Here is a 13124-nt window from a genome sequence, read left to right on the forward strand (position 1 = left end):
CATGTACTTTTGGAGGAGTTGTGTTAATTGTATGTTTGGGGTATATACACATGTCTGTTGTGTTTTTACTGGAGGATACATGTTGATTGTACTTATATTTTGTGTACATGTGTCTGGTGGGATTATTGGAGATTTTTAGTTGATTATACATGTGTAGTGTGTACATATGTTTGGTGGGATACGTGGAGGTATCATGACGATTATACTCTTGTTGGAGGTATTTATGAGGTTTGGGGTTGTTGCATGGATGATGATTATATATATATATATATATATATATATATATATATATATATATATATATCATGTTCATCATTCATTGCATCTGATGATCATTATCTCCCTTGTGGTTGAGAGAGTCATCAGTTGGTTTGGGAATATCATCGCACACTCGGCCACTCATGGGTAGTGGTAGCTGGAGTAGTTGCTGCTAGTCCTGTCGTGCCACTCGGTCATGAGGTTTTGTGAGATCCGGCGTTGTGAGCAATCAGGGACCCTGATGCTATGTAGCTAGATAGCTACTGGCGGACTGTCCGCCTCGACCACTATATAGTGAGCTGGAGGGTAGTACAGTCGTCACAGACCCAAGCCTCTCGGCCATACAGGGGTCGTGGTATCTGGAGAGGTGGTGGGGGTGACCATGGAGCATGCATGCACTTTTGCATATGATGCGCGGTGCATCTGGGGGTTATATTTACATACATGCCTAGTAGATACTAGTTGCATGTGATTGTCGTTATTGCACTTGTTTGAGATATGATTGTTGCATTTGGTTGTCATACTGCATACATGTCATTTATTTTATATGTATATGCAGTCGTATTTATATTGCACAGGTGTCACGGGTATATCTGTTGCAGATCCGGTGAGTTTACTGATCATTGTACTATGTGTCGATTCCATATTGGGTACGTATCTATCATTATGTTAGTTGTGGTTTGTACAGTTTATATGTCAGGTTATTATGTCAGTTATGTTTAGGTGCATTGATTATGATAGTATGATCATGTTCTTTATTCCCTACTGAGACTGTATACTTGTGATCTCCATGTTTGTTTATGGACCATGCACTATCTTGTCTATTACCCGCTGAGTTACCTATACTCACCACCGCATGTATACATTTATGTTTTCAGGTAGCTTGTAGATGGTTGGTGTCGCTCGGAGTATCCTGTCTGCCGGGTCCTACGTCACATCCGAAGATGATTTCACCTAGTGGTTGTTTTCTTTTGTATATTCTTTTCTTATTTTTGGCATTGTATCTATGTTTAGCCATGTGGCTATCTTATTCTTTTGGTGTTGTATTTGTGTTTAAGCCGTGCCGGCATGCATTGTATTTATTTGCGTTGTGTGAGCTTTCCTTCGTTTTTTCCGTTGTGTTTTAGTACAGCCGTGTGTGCTGTTTTATATATAATTGCATGGTTGTGATTGTTTCATTCTAGCTGAGTGGGCTGTTATTATAACTGCGTGGTTGTGTATATAAATATTCCAGCCGCATGTGGCTGATGTATTTTGCTTGTATGGATGCTTCAGATTGTCACCGGTACAGGGGAGATGTTGTCGGATTTTTGTCTGGCAGAGACTCCTTTGGGGGCGTGACAATGATCCACATTTCCACCTGTCTTCAAGTGGCACTCTATCCAACCTTTTCAGTATCCAAAATCCTTGCCGAAGAAAAGGGGAGAGCATGCGTACTATAGCCTTATTGATAGGCCATTTAGTGATAATTTCGCAAGAATAAAAACAAAAAGCAAAGTGTACCAAGACAATGTTTTGGATTAGTAGTGTGGGAAGAGAATAAGATAAAAAATCAGCTCGAGTGGTGTTGCGGCAATTTCGAGAAACTTCGAAGATATGACAAATTTATCAAAAGAGGTTATTACGCAAAAATAGATGAAAAAGTAATGGAAAAAATTGCTCGAATGCTAGTTGTACCTATTCAAAGCGGCCTCACTCTAATATCAATTATTGGATCAAAAGTTCTAGGGGGTGTGAATAGTGCTTGAGGATTTTCACATTTTTTGTAAATTAATTGAGAGAACATAAAGTAATAAAAGCAGCTGAAATAAAAGGTAATTGACACAAGTTAATTTTACTTGGTTTGGAGCCTGTGACGACTCCTACTCCAAGACCCATAATTAACAATCGCTTTTGGTGGGCAATTCACTAATAATTTAGAGAATTACAAAACTTACAAAGAGAGATAATTACAAATTGCGTAATGTAAATTATACTGGCATTGTTAGAATTCGGTTGAGAGCGTAGTTGTGGGAGCAATGTTGCAACGTTGTTGTCGGAAATCGGAGCACATAAATGAGCATAGAAGATGTAGCATATTGATTTGCAAGTACTACTCAAAGAGCTGCTCGAACAACACTTTTATAAAGTGTTGAGGGCACCTCCAACAATGTTTGAGGTACCTCCAATTACAGATGTTATTCCTAAAGTCTCGATAGTGGTAATCACCACAATCTACGATTTTTATGCTCTTTCTATGCCCTCTGACGCACCTCTGCACCTCTGCACCTCTGCGCCCAGTTCTAAGGAGCCTCTAGCCACATGGGAGGCGCCTCTGCGCCCTTCCGCGTGGGGTCTTCGACCAAGGTGTCTGAGGCGCTTCCAGCACTACAGGAGGCTCCTTGAGCACTGTTCCACCTGAAACTTCTTTGTGCATTTCACTTCCTGCAAGACATGTTAGTCTAAAATACCAAAGATATCCTATAAAATAAAGTTAACACAATAAAATATGATTAATTTAACAATCTCTAGACTGTTTGATTCTGACTTTTGAATTTCCATTGAAATTCTAAGTTGAATCGACGCCTACTGTTCCCTCAATAAGGAACACATTCTCACCTACTCCTCTCAGGAGAATTTACTTTTTGCCAAATTGATCTTCCAAACCATTTGGACTTTTGCTCAGCATCTAAACATCAGGACTTTCCATTGGACGTCTGAACCCCAACCTGTCCAGTCTTTCGCCTAGTGTCCGCAACTCCCAAGACTTTCACCAAGTGTCCTTTATCCTAGGATTTTCACCTGACATCCCTGATCTGCCAAGACTTTGCCTAATCCTATGGACCAAGACTTCCTTGCCTAGCCACAGCTAGAACTTTCCACCTACCTAGTGTTCACTAGGATTTTCACCTTGCCTAAGATCACTTAGGACTTTTCCTACATACTCAGTGAAACTTGTTAGAATAACAATACAACTTAACTTTGAATATTTGTCAATATCAAAACAAAAGTTTGATTATCTAGTGCTTCTAGCACCAATATAATTTATAAGCAATAGCAATGACACCAAACATGTATCAAAGTTGCGTGTATGTGAGGCACAGGGTTAACAATTGAGGAAATTTGGATATTAACAATTAGCAAAAGGCCCAAGGTCAAAAAAATATATGTGAGTTTGTAGAAGTGGTTTTGTTGACTGCTTTAAAATGTCTAATAAACCGTTGCTGATGTGGTGATAAAGGAGGGTCCACTAAGTATAGGTCAAAGGACGGAGAGAACATCTGATATGGAGGTCAGAGTCAAGGTGGTCAATGCCAAGATGGTCAACGCTAGGATATCAAAGGGCTCACCTATATTGGCTGAGCAGAGGTCGACTACAATGGTTGATCGGTGTGGATAGTGCCCGATCGACAGAAAACTAAAGTCATTGAAACACTTGCCCGAGCGGAAGGAGACAAGTTACTATACCCAATCACCACAAGGAAGAACAGCTGAGGCCGACCGAGCGGAAGAGTATCAGCCGAGCGGCTTCCTCGCTCGGTCGATCAGAGGGATCATTGACGTGTTTTGGGATATCCTTTTGGGAGATAGTACCGCTGATATAGGGCATGGCCAACAAGCGAATCGTACGACGAAAGCTTCTCTGTCTTGTCAGGGATATGTATGCTCTGTTAAGGTATGATGTCAGAGGCACTTTCCTGACAAATTGGAGAATGTGCCCATGACCAGTTGGAGAACGTGCCCATGTCTCGAGAGAAGTGCGCACGTCGTACACCAGAGCACTATATAAAGGGGGTCCATAAGTCGGTGGAGGTACACATGATTCACTATTCATGTTTGTGTCTACTGTTGCTTCACCTTTTTCCTCTTTCTGGTGACTAATTTGAGCGTCGAAGGGCCAACGCTAGGGATCCTTTTCCTGGCTCGGCGCTAACATTTCTTGTGTTACAGAGTGAAGCAGAGTCTACATCCAGTCAACTCGGTAGCCACATCCCCAGCTTGTCATTTTCACAATTTTCGGGCAGGATCAATTGACAAATATAAAATTGAATTAGTTTACAAAATCAATCTCAAATTTCACGACGTTCAAAGCGGTTTTAAATAACTGATGATGTAATTAATCAATTGAAGCAATTTTCCAACTACTCCAACAACTCTTACCTTTTACAATCGGTTTCATTGAACCTCTCTTGCTACTACATGTATTTAGAGTGGTCAATCAAATGCTCCTGAAAGACCGATCCTAAAGCATTATTTTTTTTATAGTGAGATTTGCCACGTTAGTAATAGAAGAGGGCTATATAAAGGGTCTTGAGATAATGTTTGAAAGTCACTAATTCACTCAATCTCTCATTTATTCTTGTGCTCTAGTACTCTCAAGCTTTCTATGTTGTGACACACCGCAATCTCATGCTTCAAATTGGCAATATCTAGTGTAGTCCTTTTATTCTTATTGTGCTGTCATATCTGTTTTAAATTGTGCTTAATTTTTAAAATTTTTTCTATAAGGTTTTCCACATTTTAAGAAATAAGATTTATTTTATTTTAATTGTCTTGCGTGTTGATTTATACTCTAATTGATAAACGACTAAACTATTCTTGGTTGTATTATTTTGTCATACTTGGTAAATCTATGCTAGTAAATTTTTTTGCTATGCTACTTTATTGATTTAATTGTTTTTTAAGTTATTATTATTTCATACAATTTTTAACTCTATTCATCCCTATAGCGTTGAGTTTGATTCTATAATTCCCAAGTAATGGACTATAACCGCCACATTAGTAAGTGGGATATATAATCATGAATGTGATTATCTCGGAAATGTGAGGTTTTACATGATTCTAAGGTTAACAATTTTTTTCTTAAAATTATCCTCTATTTTTTTTAGTTGGCTGTGGAGGTGTTGACAATGGCTCGGGCATCGATGTGGGCAGTTTAAAGGTCGCATACGGAGGGGGGATGGGGCGACAAGGTTGAGGTTGACGACATAGGGATTGGGAGGGGGAAGAGACGTAGAGTTGCAGGAAGCAGGAAGTAGAACAGGTTCGCTGAATGGCGTTAGAGGCAAAGATAGTACTAGAGGAATTTGCCATGGGATTGGGGAGGACATGAGAGGCTTGTCGATGGGAAGGGGAAAGGTGGGCGGTTGTAGAGACAACAGGTAGGGGTGAGCAAAAGTTTGGTTAAACCGAATTAACCAACCGAAGTTAAAAGTTCCGTTTGGTTAATTCAGAAATTAGTTTTGTTTTAGAAATATCGGTTTAACCGGTTCAGTTTAAATTTTGAAAATAGAAATTCGGTTAAACCGATTAAACTATATTTTAAGTTGAACCAAAATCAAAACCAAACCAAACTAAAGCGAATCAAATCGGAACCAAATTAAACTGATATTATGAGTTAAACCGAACTAAATTGAAACCAAACCTAATCAAACCAAACCAAATCGGAACCAAACCAAACCAAACCAAATTGAAAAATTCAATTATTTTGATCGAAAACTGAATTAACCAATGTTTTATCGGTTTGGCTGGTTCGATGTTTTTTAAAAATTCAATAGGTTTGGTTGGTTCAAAAGTTCGGTTGGTTCAATTTTTTTATTTAATCAGTTTAACCGGTTTTATTTAAACTGATTGCTCACCCCTAACGACAAGGAGGAGCAAGATCTAATAAGGCAACTATTTTACTTCACACTATATAATAAGGCAAATGATAAATTCAGTTTGATTGACAAGATACGATGGTGATTGAACAAGTGTTTTCAAGATAATTAGCTTTATTATTATTCATTCAGTAAATGGTAAATTTTAAAATTAGTTATACATTAAAATCTTTATACAAATAAGTTTATATTATATAATTAGGATTGAATTAAATAATATTAAATTATATTTTATTTTCTATAATCAAAATTATGCATAATAAATTGAATAAACATACCCTTAAAGTTTAACTATTCCGAAGCTTATTACCAACAATATTATAAAAATAACCAAAAAAAAAAAAAAAAAAAAAAAGAGCATGGAGAAGTCATTGCTAGTTTGAGAGTTGGAACCGAGTCCTTAAGAGATGGAGCAGAACAAAATAGCATTAAAAGAAGATAAAAACATGAAAAATGTTAAGACGGAAGACAACAGGAGAGAGGGGTAGCTTTTTTAGAGAGTGGGAATGGGTTTGCTTGTTCAAGTGAAAATAACTAGGAATTGGTCATGTTAAAGAATAGAATTTTCAGGAGTACAACTGGCGTAACAAGTAGAATTTGAGTGAGAGCAAGAAAATTGGAAAGATGTATTTCAGGTAGTGCAAAAATGGATGGGGCAAAAGTATTTAAGAGATGTATTTCAGAGGATAAGTGCGTTTTTGCTAAACATTCTTGTATATTTAGGCTTTTTCCTTAATAAAATATCGTTAAATTATCCCTTCCCACGTTAATCTTTCCTTCTTTTTTATCTGTTAAAACAACGGACTAAGGAAAGGATCTTTCTATTGATCCGTTATTTCAAACCCGTCAAGGAGACATCTTATGAATGCCTGAAGCGCAGACTTGGGGTGAAATTTCCTAGTAACTTAGAATTGCGGCATTCGGTCGAACACTCGTCGCTCTACCCCGTTAGCAATGTTGGCCTGCTCCGTGGGTCCATGCCCTCGACTCCAACGTCGGCTTCCGCCTCTGAGCTTGGCAAGACCAAGAGCTTGGAGCTTCCATGTTCCTCTGAGGATCCATTGCGGCATTCGACGAGCCGGCGCGAGGAAACCACTCTGGAGAGACAGGGTGATGTCCACGGAAGCGATCCAGGTGGTCCAGGCCCTTAAGTTCGCTAAGGCCTCCGCCTCCTCCTCGCCTCATCGGTTAGACAACATGATCGATGCACGATTTGGGAGGCTTCTCAAGGCGGACCAATTGGCTGTTCTCGACGAGCTCCAGCGACAGAACGAGTGGCAACTCGCCCTACAGGTAATTGTCTAATCGTATCGAAGTTTTAATTTATCGGTGCTACATATATTTGTCTCGCTGGGTTCTTGACCAGTTGAAAAATAACAACTCCTAGAACCAAGACTTCAATACATGATTAACAGAAATATCAACTCGACAAACACTGGAAAAATTTAATTCCTTGTAATGTCTTATTTGGTTCATTTGGTGCCATATGTTGATGGCTATGTACCTCCAAGTCTTCAAATTTGGCTATGACTTAGTTAAGTTTGAAGAACGAAGAAATAATTGATAGCCCATTGCTTTAATCACTATGTCCAATATTTAATCATCTACATTTTAAAGTCGCTGCCGTTTAGTATTTTCTTAGTTGGATGATAATACGAAGCTCACAGTTTTCTTATGGGTACAAAGTACCTACCATTTTCTATCTCTTGGAGTACCTCAATAATCTATCCCCATTAAGCTGAGCCAGTTCACATTGTGACTTAAGCCAGTGCAACCCTGTTTGCTCACCCATTGACAGACTTAAGAATTTATGTTTATTGATTAGCTCAAGATTAACACTTGGACTAACTTAACTAAGATGGAGATGTATTATCACCAGTAGCAGGTTTCAAACAGAGACTTCATGCTTCAATACCATATTAAAGATGCCTTAGATTAAGTTAGCCAATCAACTTTATCTTGACAGTGTCAATGACATACCCTTAGTTAGGTTAAGCCAGCTCATTTGTTGGGCTCACTATAGTCCAATTAACTCAACCTCATTTGTTAAGAATTAAATATATGAACGATCCCTTTCCTAACAATGCAAAGTTTAGGAATTTGTATCCTACTAGTTTTACCTTTTTAACATTCTGTACATATCCCTTTTTAAGTTGAATTTGTTCATGTGTTAGTTTTATTTCAGTCTATTTCACTCTAACCTCCCACACACAAGGAGTATTATGTGTTATGGTATAGATTTATTTCTTCCCTTAGAGTTTAAGCTTTTACTAAGTTAACCACCAGTTAAATTTAACATTTATACAAGTAACTATTATAAAGTACCAAAAATATGTTTAACTGTTTACAGATTTTCTGTAAGTCTAAAGAGCATGATAGTCTTAGAACTTGTTCATAAGCGTGGAAGAAAGAGGGGAAGAAGAGTGGGAAGGCTCCCTTAATTTTGAAAATTACGCGCAAAGTACACTATGTAGGGAAATGAGAGGCATCTCCTTGTTATTTCTGCTCTGCCTTAAAAATGATCATGCCGAAGATAGAAAAGAAATTCCTTTCTTTCCTCCTGAAGCAGCATGTCTTGGAATCACAAATTGATTGGAGGAGATTATATTTCAAACATAGGTGTACTTAATAAGTATAATCTTACTTATATCACTATCCATAATCTAAATCACTTAACCTGATTTGAGGGTCAATGTTTCAAACTAGATCAGTTTATACCATTTTGTGAATTTTCTGGTCACTTTATTTGTCTTATCCAATGAGTGATGTAGTCGTGTTAAGTATTTGTTGAGTTCAAACATTTGGCATACTAGAGGGAGAGTGTGTTTTAAAATGCAATTGAAATAGTGTTCTCCTTGAGTTGCCTTGACTACATGTTAAACACACATGAAAACCATGGATTTATTGGATAGACAATGTCTTGTCATCTTTCTCTACACTACTAGGTTGCAAATTGTTAAGGAAACTAAGAAAACGGTTCACAAAAAACGTTCAATGTGATTAAATTTGTTTCTTCTTTTTTGCAGATAAAATAACACATCTAAGTTACTATATTCATTTTCAACCCCTGGAAAAAATTAAAGTTACTATATGCAGGTTTCATTCTAAGTCAAAGAATAAATGAAAATTCATCTACTACATGGGATTCTAACTTTTTTTTTTTATAATTGATAACATGACTTATCTTCATAAAATTATACTTTTTTAATAAAAACCCTTAAAAACTCAAACTTTTTCTAATCAGACCTATAAAATTAAACTAAATTGACTTTATTGAAACTAGCTATGCTATCATATCCTATGCTATCATATCCTATAATTTATGGAATATTTTTAGCCTATGTATGATTACAAAATGGTTTCTCACACTCCATTTCAAGTTGGTGAATAGATAGATATTTATCATTTCCAACTTGGATACAATCCTTTAAAACTCTAAGATACTTAGTTGTTCATACTTATCTTCATAAGGGGTATAAATTGATTTTCTCTAGTCTTTGATGAAGTGTTTGTGCTTCATTCAATGATGTTGTATTGAATTGTGAGATATGCTAATTGTAGACATTATCACAATAAGGTCTTGTTGGATCATCCCACTTGATCTTTGTCTTTCTAAGAACCAAAATAGTTTACACATTATGAACCATTCCTCAAAATTTTGCCTTTGCACTAGATCATGTTACCACATGTTGTTTCTTGCTTCTCCATGTCACAAGATTTATCACAAAAAATGGTGTAATATCCGATGGTTGAACTTCTACCAACCCATAAACCCAACATCATCAGCATCCATATATGCCTTTGGCACCTTCATTTTTTAAAAACAAAATACTCTTTACATGTGCTCCTTTGAGATATTATAATACTTGGTGGACTGCTTGCAAATCGGCTTCTCTTATTCTATATTTGATCATGTATGAAATAAAAGATAAATAATTTTTCCTATGATCTATTGATACATTTCCTTATTTTTTGTGACATCTTTCTCTACAATTTAAAGGCTAAGATGAATATTGTTAGGGCCTTGCCTTTCTCAAGCATTCTGCTAAACTTGGATATCTTTCCAATTGCTTCAAGCATGAGGTCGATTGTATGAGTCACACAAGATGTTTAAAAAATTTGAGGTTGTGTAATCTTTAACAACTCCGCCGCAACCATATTATTTGTTGCATTATCCATAAGCCCAGTGTGTGCCTCCATGGATTCTTCAATAGAACCAAGGAATGAAGTACTTAATTTGCAATTAATACATAAATTTATAGTGTTTCTCCTCTTGCGATCCATTTATGCATCAGTCATAATTGAACATCCATTTCTCATCCACTCTTCTTCATGCTTTTTTTTAGAAATAATTTGGTTCCTCAACTTATTGTTTCAAAAGTGGTTCTCATAGAAGATATTAACTTGGAGGTTTGTAGCCCGGGCCGAATTGGCCAATCGCTTCTATAAATTGTCTAAAGTTTAGATTGTCAACTTCATGAAAAGAAATTCCTGCCGAATAAATTTATCTTACAAGGTACTTATCGAAGAAGCACTAGAGGGGGTGAATAGTGCGTGTCACTTTTTCACTTTTTCACTTTTTCAAAGAATACAAGAATATGCAGTAGAAATAAAGAAACGAAAATAAGCACAAGGCTAACCCCTTTGTTTTTACTTGGTTCATAACCCGATGACTGCTAGAGGTCTGCACTCGTTGAGTGCTTTCGTTGGGCAATTCACTAATAACACGAATGTTACAGGAAGATATATTGTTGGTGTAGGTTGCACTAATAATCTAGTTTTGATGTAAAATAGGTTAAAATTAGATGTGATATTTGTCTAACCTTTCTATCAAGTGTGCAGGAGTTGACTGGTCTGAAGGACTTAACACCAGGCTGAAATCCAGTTAAGTCAGTGGGACTCAATAATTGGTGGGAAGTCAAGATAGGTCCACGGGGCCCGATATCTGGCGGAAAGTCCGGTTGGGTCCGCGAGACCTGACAACCGGCCGAAGTCCAGTTGGGTTTGCAGACCTGATAACTGACGGGAAGACCTGATGAGTCAAAGGCAAGTCAAGTGACTATAGTTGGTAAGTAAAGATAAGTAACTGGAGGAGAGATATAGTGAGGACGCGTTCCCGTTGAGGGAACTGTAGACTTCGATCCTAACTTAGATCCATTTGGAAAACCTAAGTTGAGATCTTGACTAGATCCTGGTCCTGAGAAGACAAGATCTAATTACTACTCCTATATATTGAGTTGCACTAACTTTATTTTGTAGGATGCACCTATTTTTGTTGCTCAGGACTAACCTTTTTGTTTAGGAAAAGGAGCTGAAAAAGGGGGTTTGGGCGCCCGAACCAGTCTCGCCCAGGCGGGTGCCTGGGGCGCCTTGGCGATCTGGGCGCCCGGAGTTGGTCCAGACTCTCGGACCGCAAAATTCATCCACAAGCTGATGTGGAGGGCGTCGACTGACCGAGCCATGTGGTCTAGGTGCCCAGAGGGGTTCCAGGCGCCCGGAATGGGCCTATTTAAAGGCCTTCGACCAGGATCTTCAGAACGACAACTACAACAATTTTCTCTCTTGCGTGTGGCTCTAGAGACGACCACTTTCACACTTAACCGCGTTCCATTTAAGACCGTCATAAAAACACCATATATGATATGGACTAGGAAGAGTCCCATGATATCTTTTATGAAGATTTAGGGTTGTGAGGCTTACGTTCGACGACAAGTCTCAGATAAACTAGGACCTAAATCGAACAAGTGTTATTTTTTAGGATATCTCAAGGACACAAAGGGATACTACTTTTATAATCCCACACAAAGCAAAGTGTTTGTTTCTAGAAAGGAAGTTTATTTCTAGAAAAACTAGTTGAGTCAAGTCTATCTGGAAGAAATTTAAGATACACAAACTAGCACCGAAGCCTTAATGGAAACTGAACAGGTACTACAAGATGTTATGGATCATGATTTTGTTACACCGCAAGAAGTTGTAGAGCAACAACCTGTTCAAGTAGCATAAGCTCTACGCAAATCTGATAGGATCCGTCGTCAACCTGAGAGATATTCTTTTCTCTTGTCTGACAACGGTGATGTAGTGCTAGTTGGTCTCAACGAGCCCACATCTTATTAGGAAGCTGTACAGGCCCGGATTATGAGAATGGCTAGAGGCCATGAGATTTGAAATGAAATCATGTACACTAATCAAGTATGGACTTTGGTTGATCCACCTGAAGGAATCAAACCCATTGAGTGTAAGTGGGTCTTCAAAGTGAAGACTGACATGGATGGACACATGCACACCTATAAAGGTAGATTGGTAGCTAAAGGATTCAAGCAAATTTATGGTATAGACTATGATGAAATCTTTTCACCAGTTGCGATGCTCAAGTCCATTCGGATTTGCTTGCTATTGCAGCTTACTATGATTATGAGATCTGACAGATGGATGTCAAAACTGTATTTCTTAACGGAAATCTCCTTGAAGATGTGTACATGACACAACTTGAGGGTTTGGTAGATCTAAAGAATACTGGAAAGGTTTGTAATTGCAAAGATCTATTTATGAATTGAAGCAAGCTTCTAGAAGCTAGAATCTTCGATTCGATGATGCAATCAAAATATTTGGTTTCATTAAGAATGAAGATGAACCTTGTGTCTACAAGAAAGTTAGTGGGAGCACAGTTATCTTTCTCATATTGTATGCAGATGACATACTTCTCATTGGAAATAATATCCCTACTCTTCAGTCAGTGAAAACTTGGCTTGGGAATTGTTTCTCAATGAAAGACTAAGGTGAAGCAGTCTTTATTTTAGGCATCAAGATCTATAGAGATAGATCTAAGAGATTGTTTGATCTAAGTCAGAGTACTTACATTGACAAGGTGCTTAATTGCTTCGCCATTGACAAGGTGCTTAATCGTTTCGCCATGCAGAATTCCAAGAAGGGATTCCTGCCGATGTCACATGGTGTGAGTCTTTCGAATACTCAATACCCCTCTTCTAAGGTAGAAAGGGACCAATATATCAGATTCCTTATGCATCTGTTATATGATCTATCATGTACGTCATGCTTTGTACTCGCCCAGATGTCTCTTATGTGTTAAGCATGACGAGCAGATACCAGTTAGATCCAGGTGAAGGTCACTAGACAACAGTCAAGAATATTCTTAAGTGCTTGAGAAGGGCTCAAGATTATTTCTTGATTTTTAGAGGCGATGAAGAGCTTGTTGTAAAGGGTTACATT

At 37.9% G+C, this 13124-nt stretch overlaps 1 protein-coding gene across 2 annotated transcripts in view; it reads left to right on the plus strand.

Annotated features, from left to right (window-relative positions):
* The first annotated feature begins 6777 nt into the window (after window positions 1-6777).
* LOC122041046 (pentatricopeptide repeat-containing protein At1g62350-like) overlaps window positions 6778-13124 on the plus strand; it is a 50816-nt gene continuing 44469 nt past the window's right edge. Inside the window, exon 1 of one of the 2 annotated variants that reach the window (XM_042600580.1) lies at window positions 6778-7190. In XM_042600580.1, the coding sequence (XP_042456514.1) occupies window positions 6852-7190 (339 nt within the window). In that variant the 5' untranslated portion in view covers window positions 6778-6851. The remainder of the gene's footprint in view (window positions 7191-13124) is intronic. The other variant, XM_042600581.1, reaches the window with a different exon arrangement.

The sequence above is a fragment of the Zingiber officinale genome, chromosome 2A (assembly GCF_018446385.1).
Source record: "Zingiber officinale cultivar Zhangliang chromosome 2A, Zo_v1.1, whole genome shotgun sequence".
Lineage (NCBI taxonomy): Eukaryota > Viridiplantae > Streptophyta > Magnoliopsida > Zingiberales > Zingiberaceae > Zingiber > Zingiber officinale.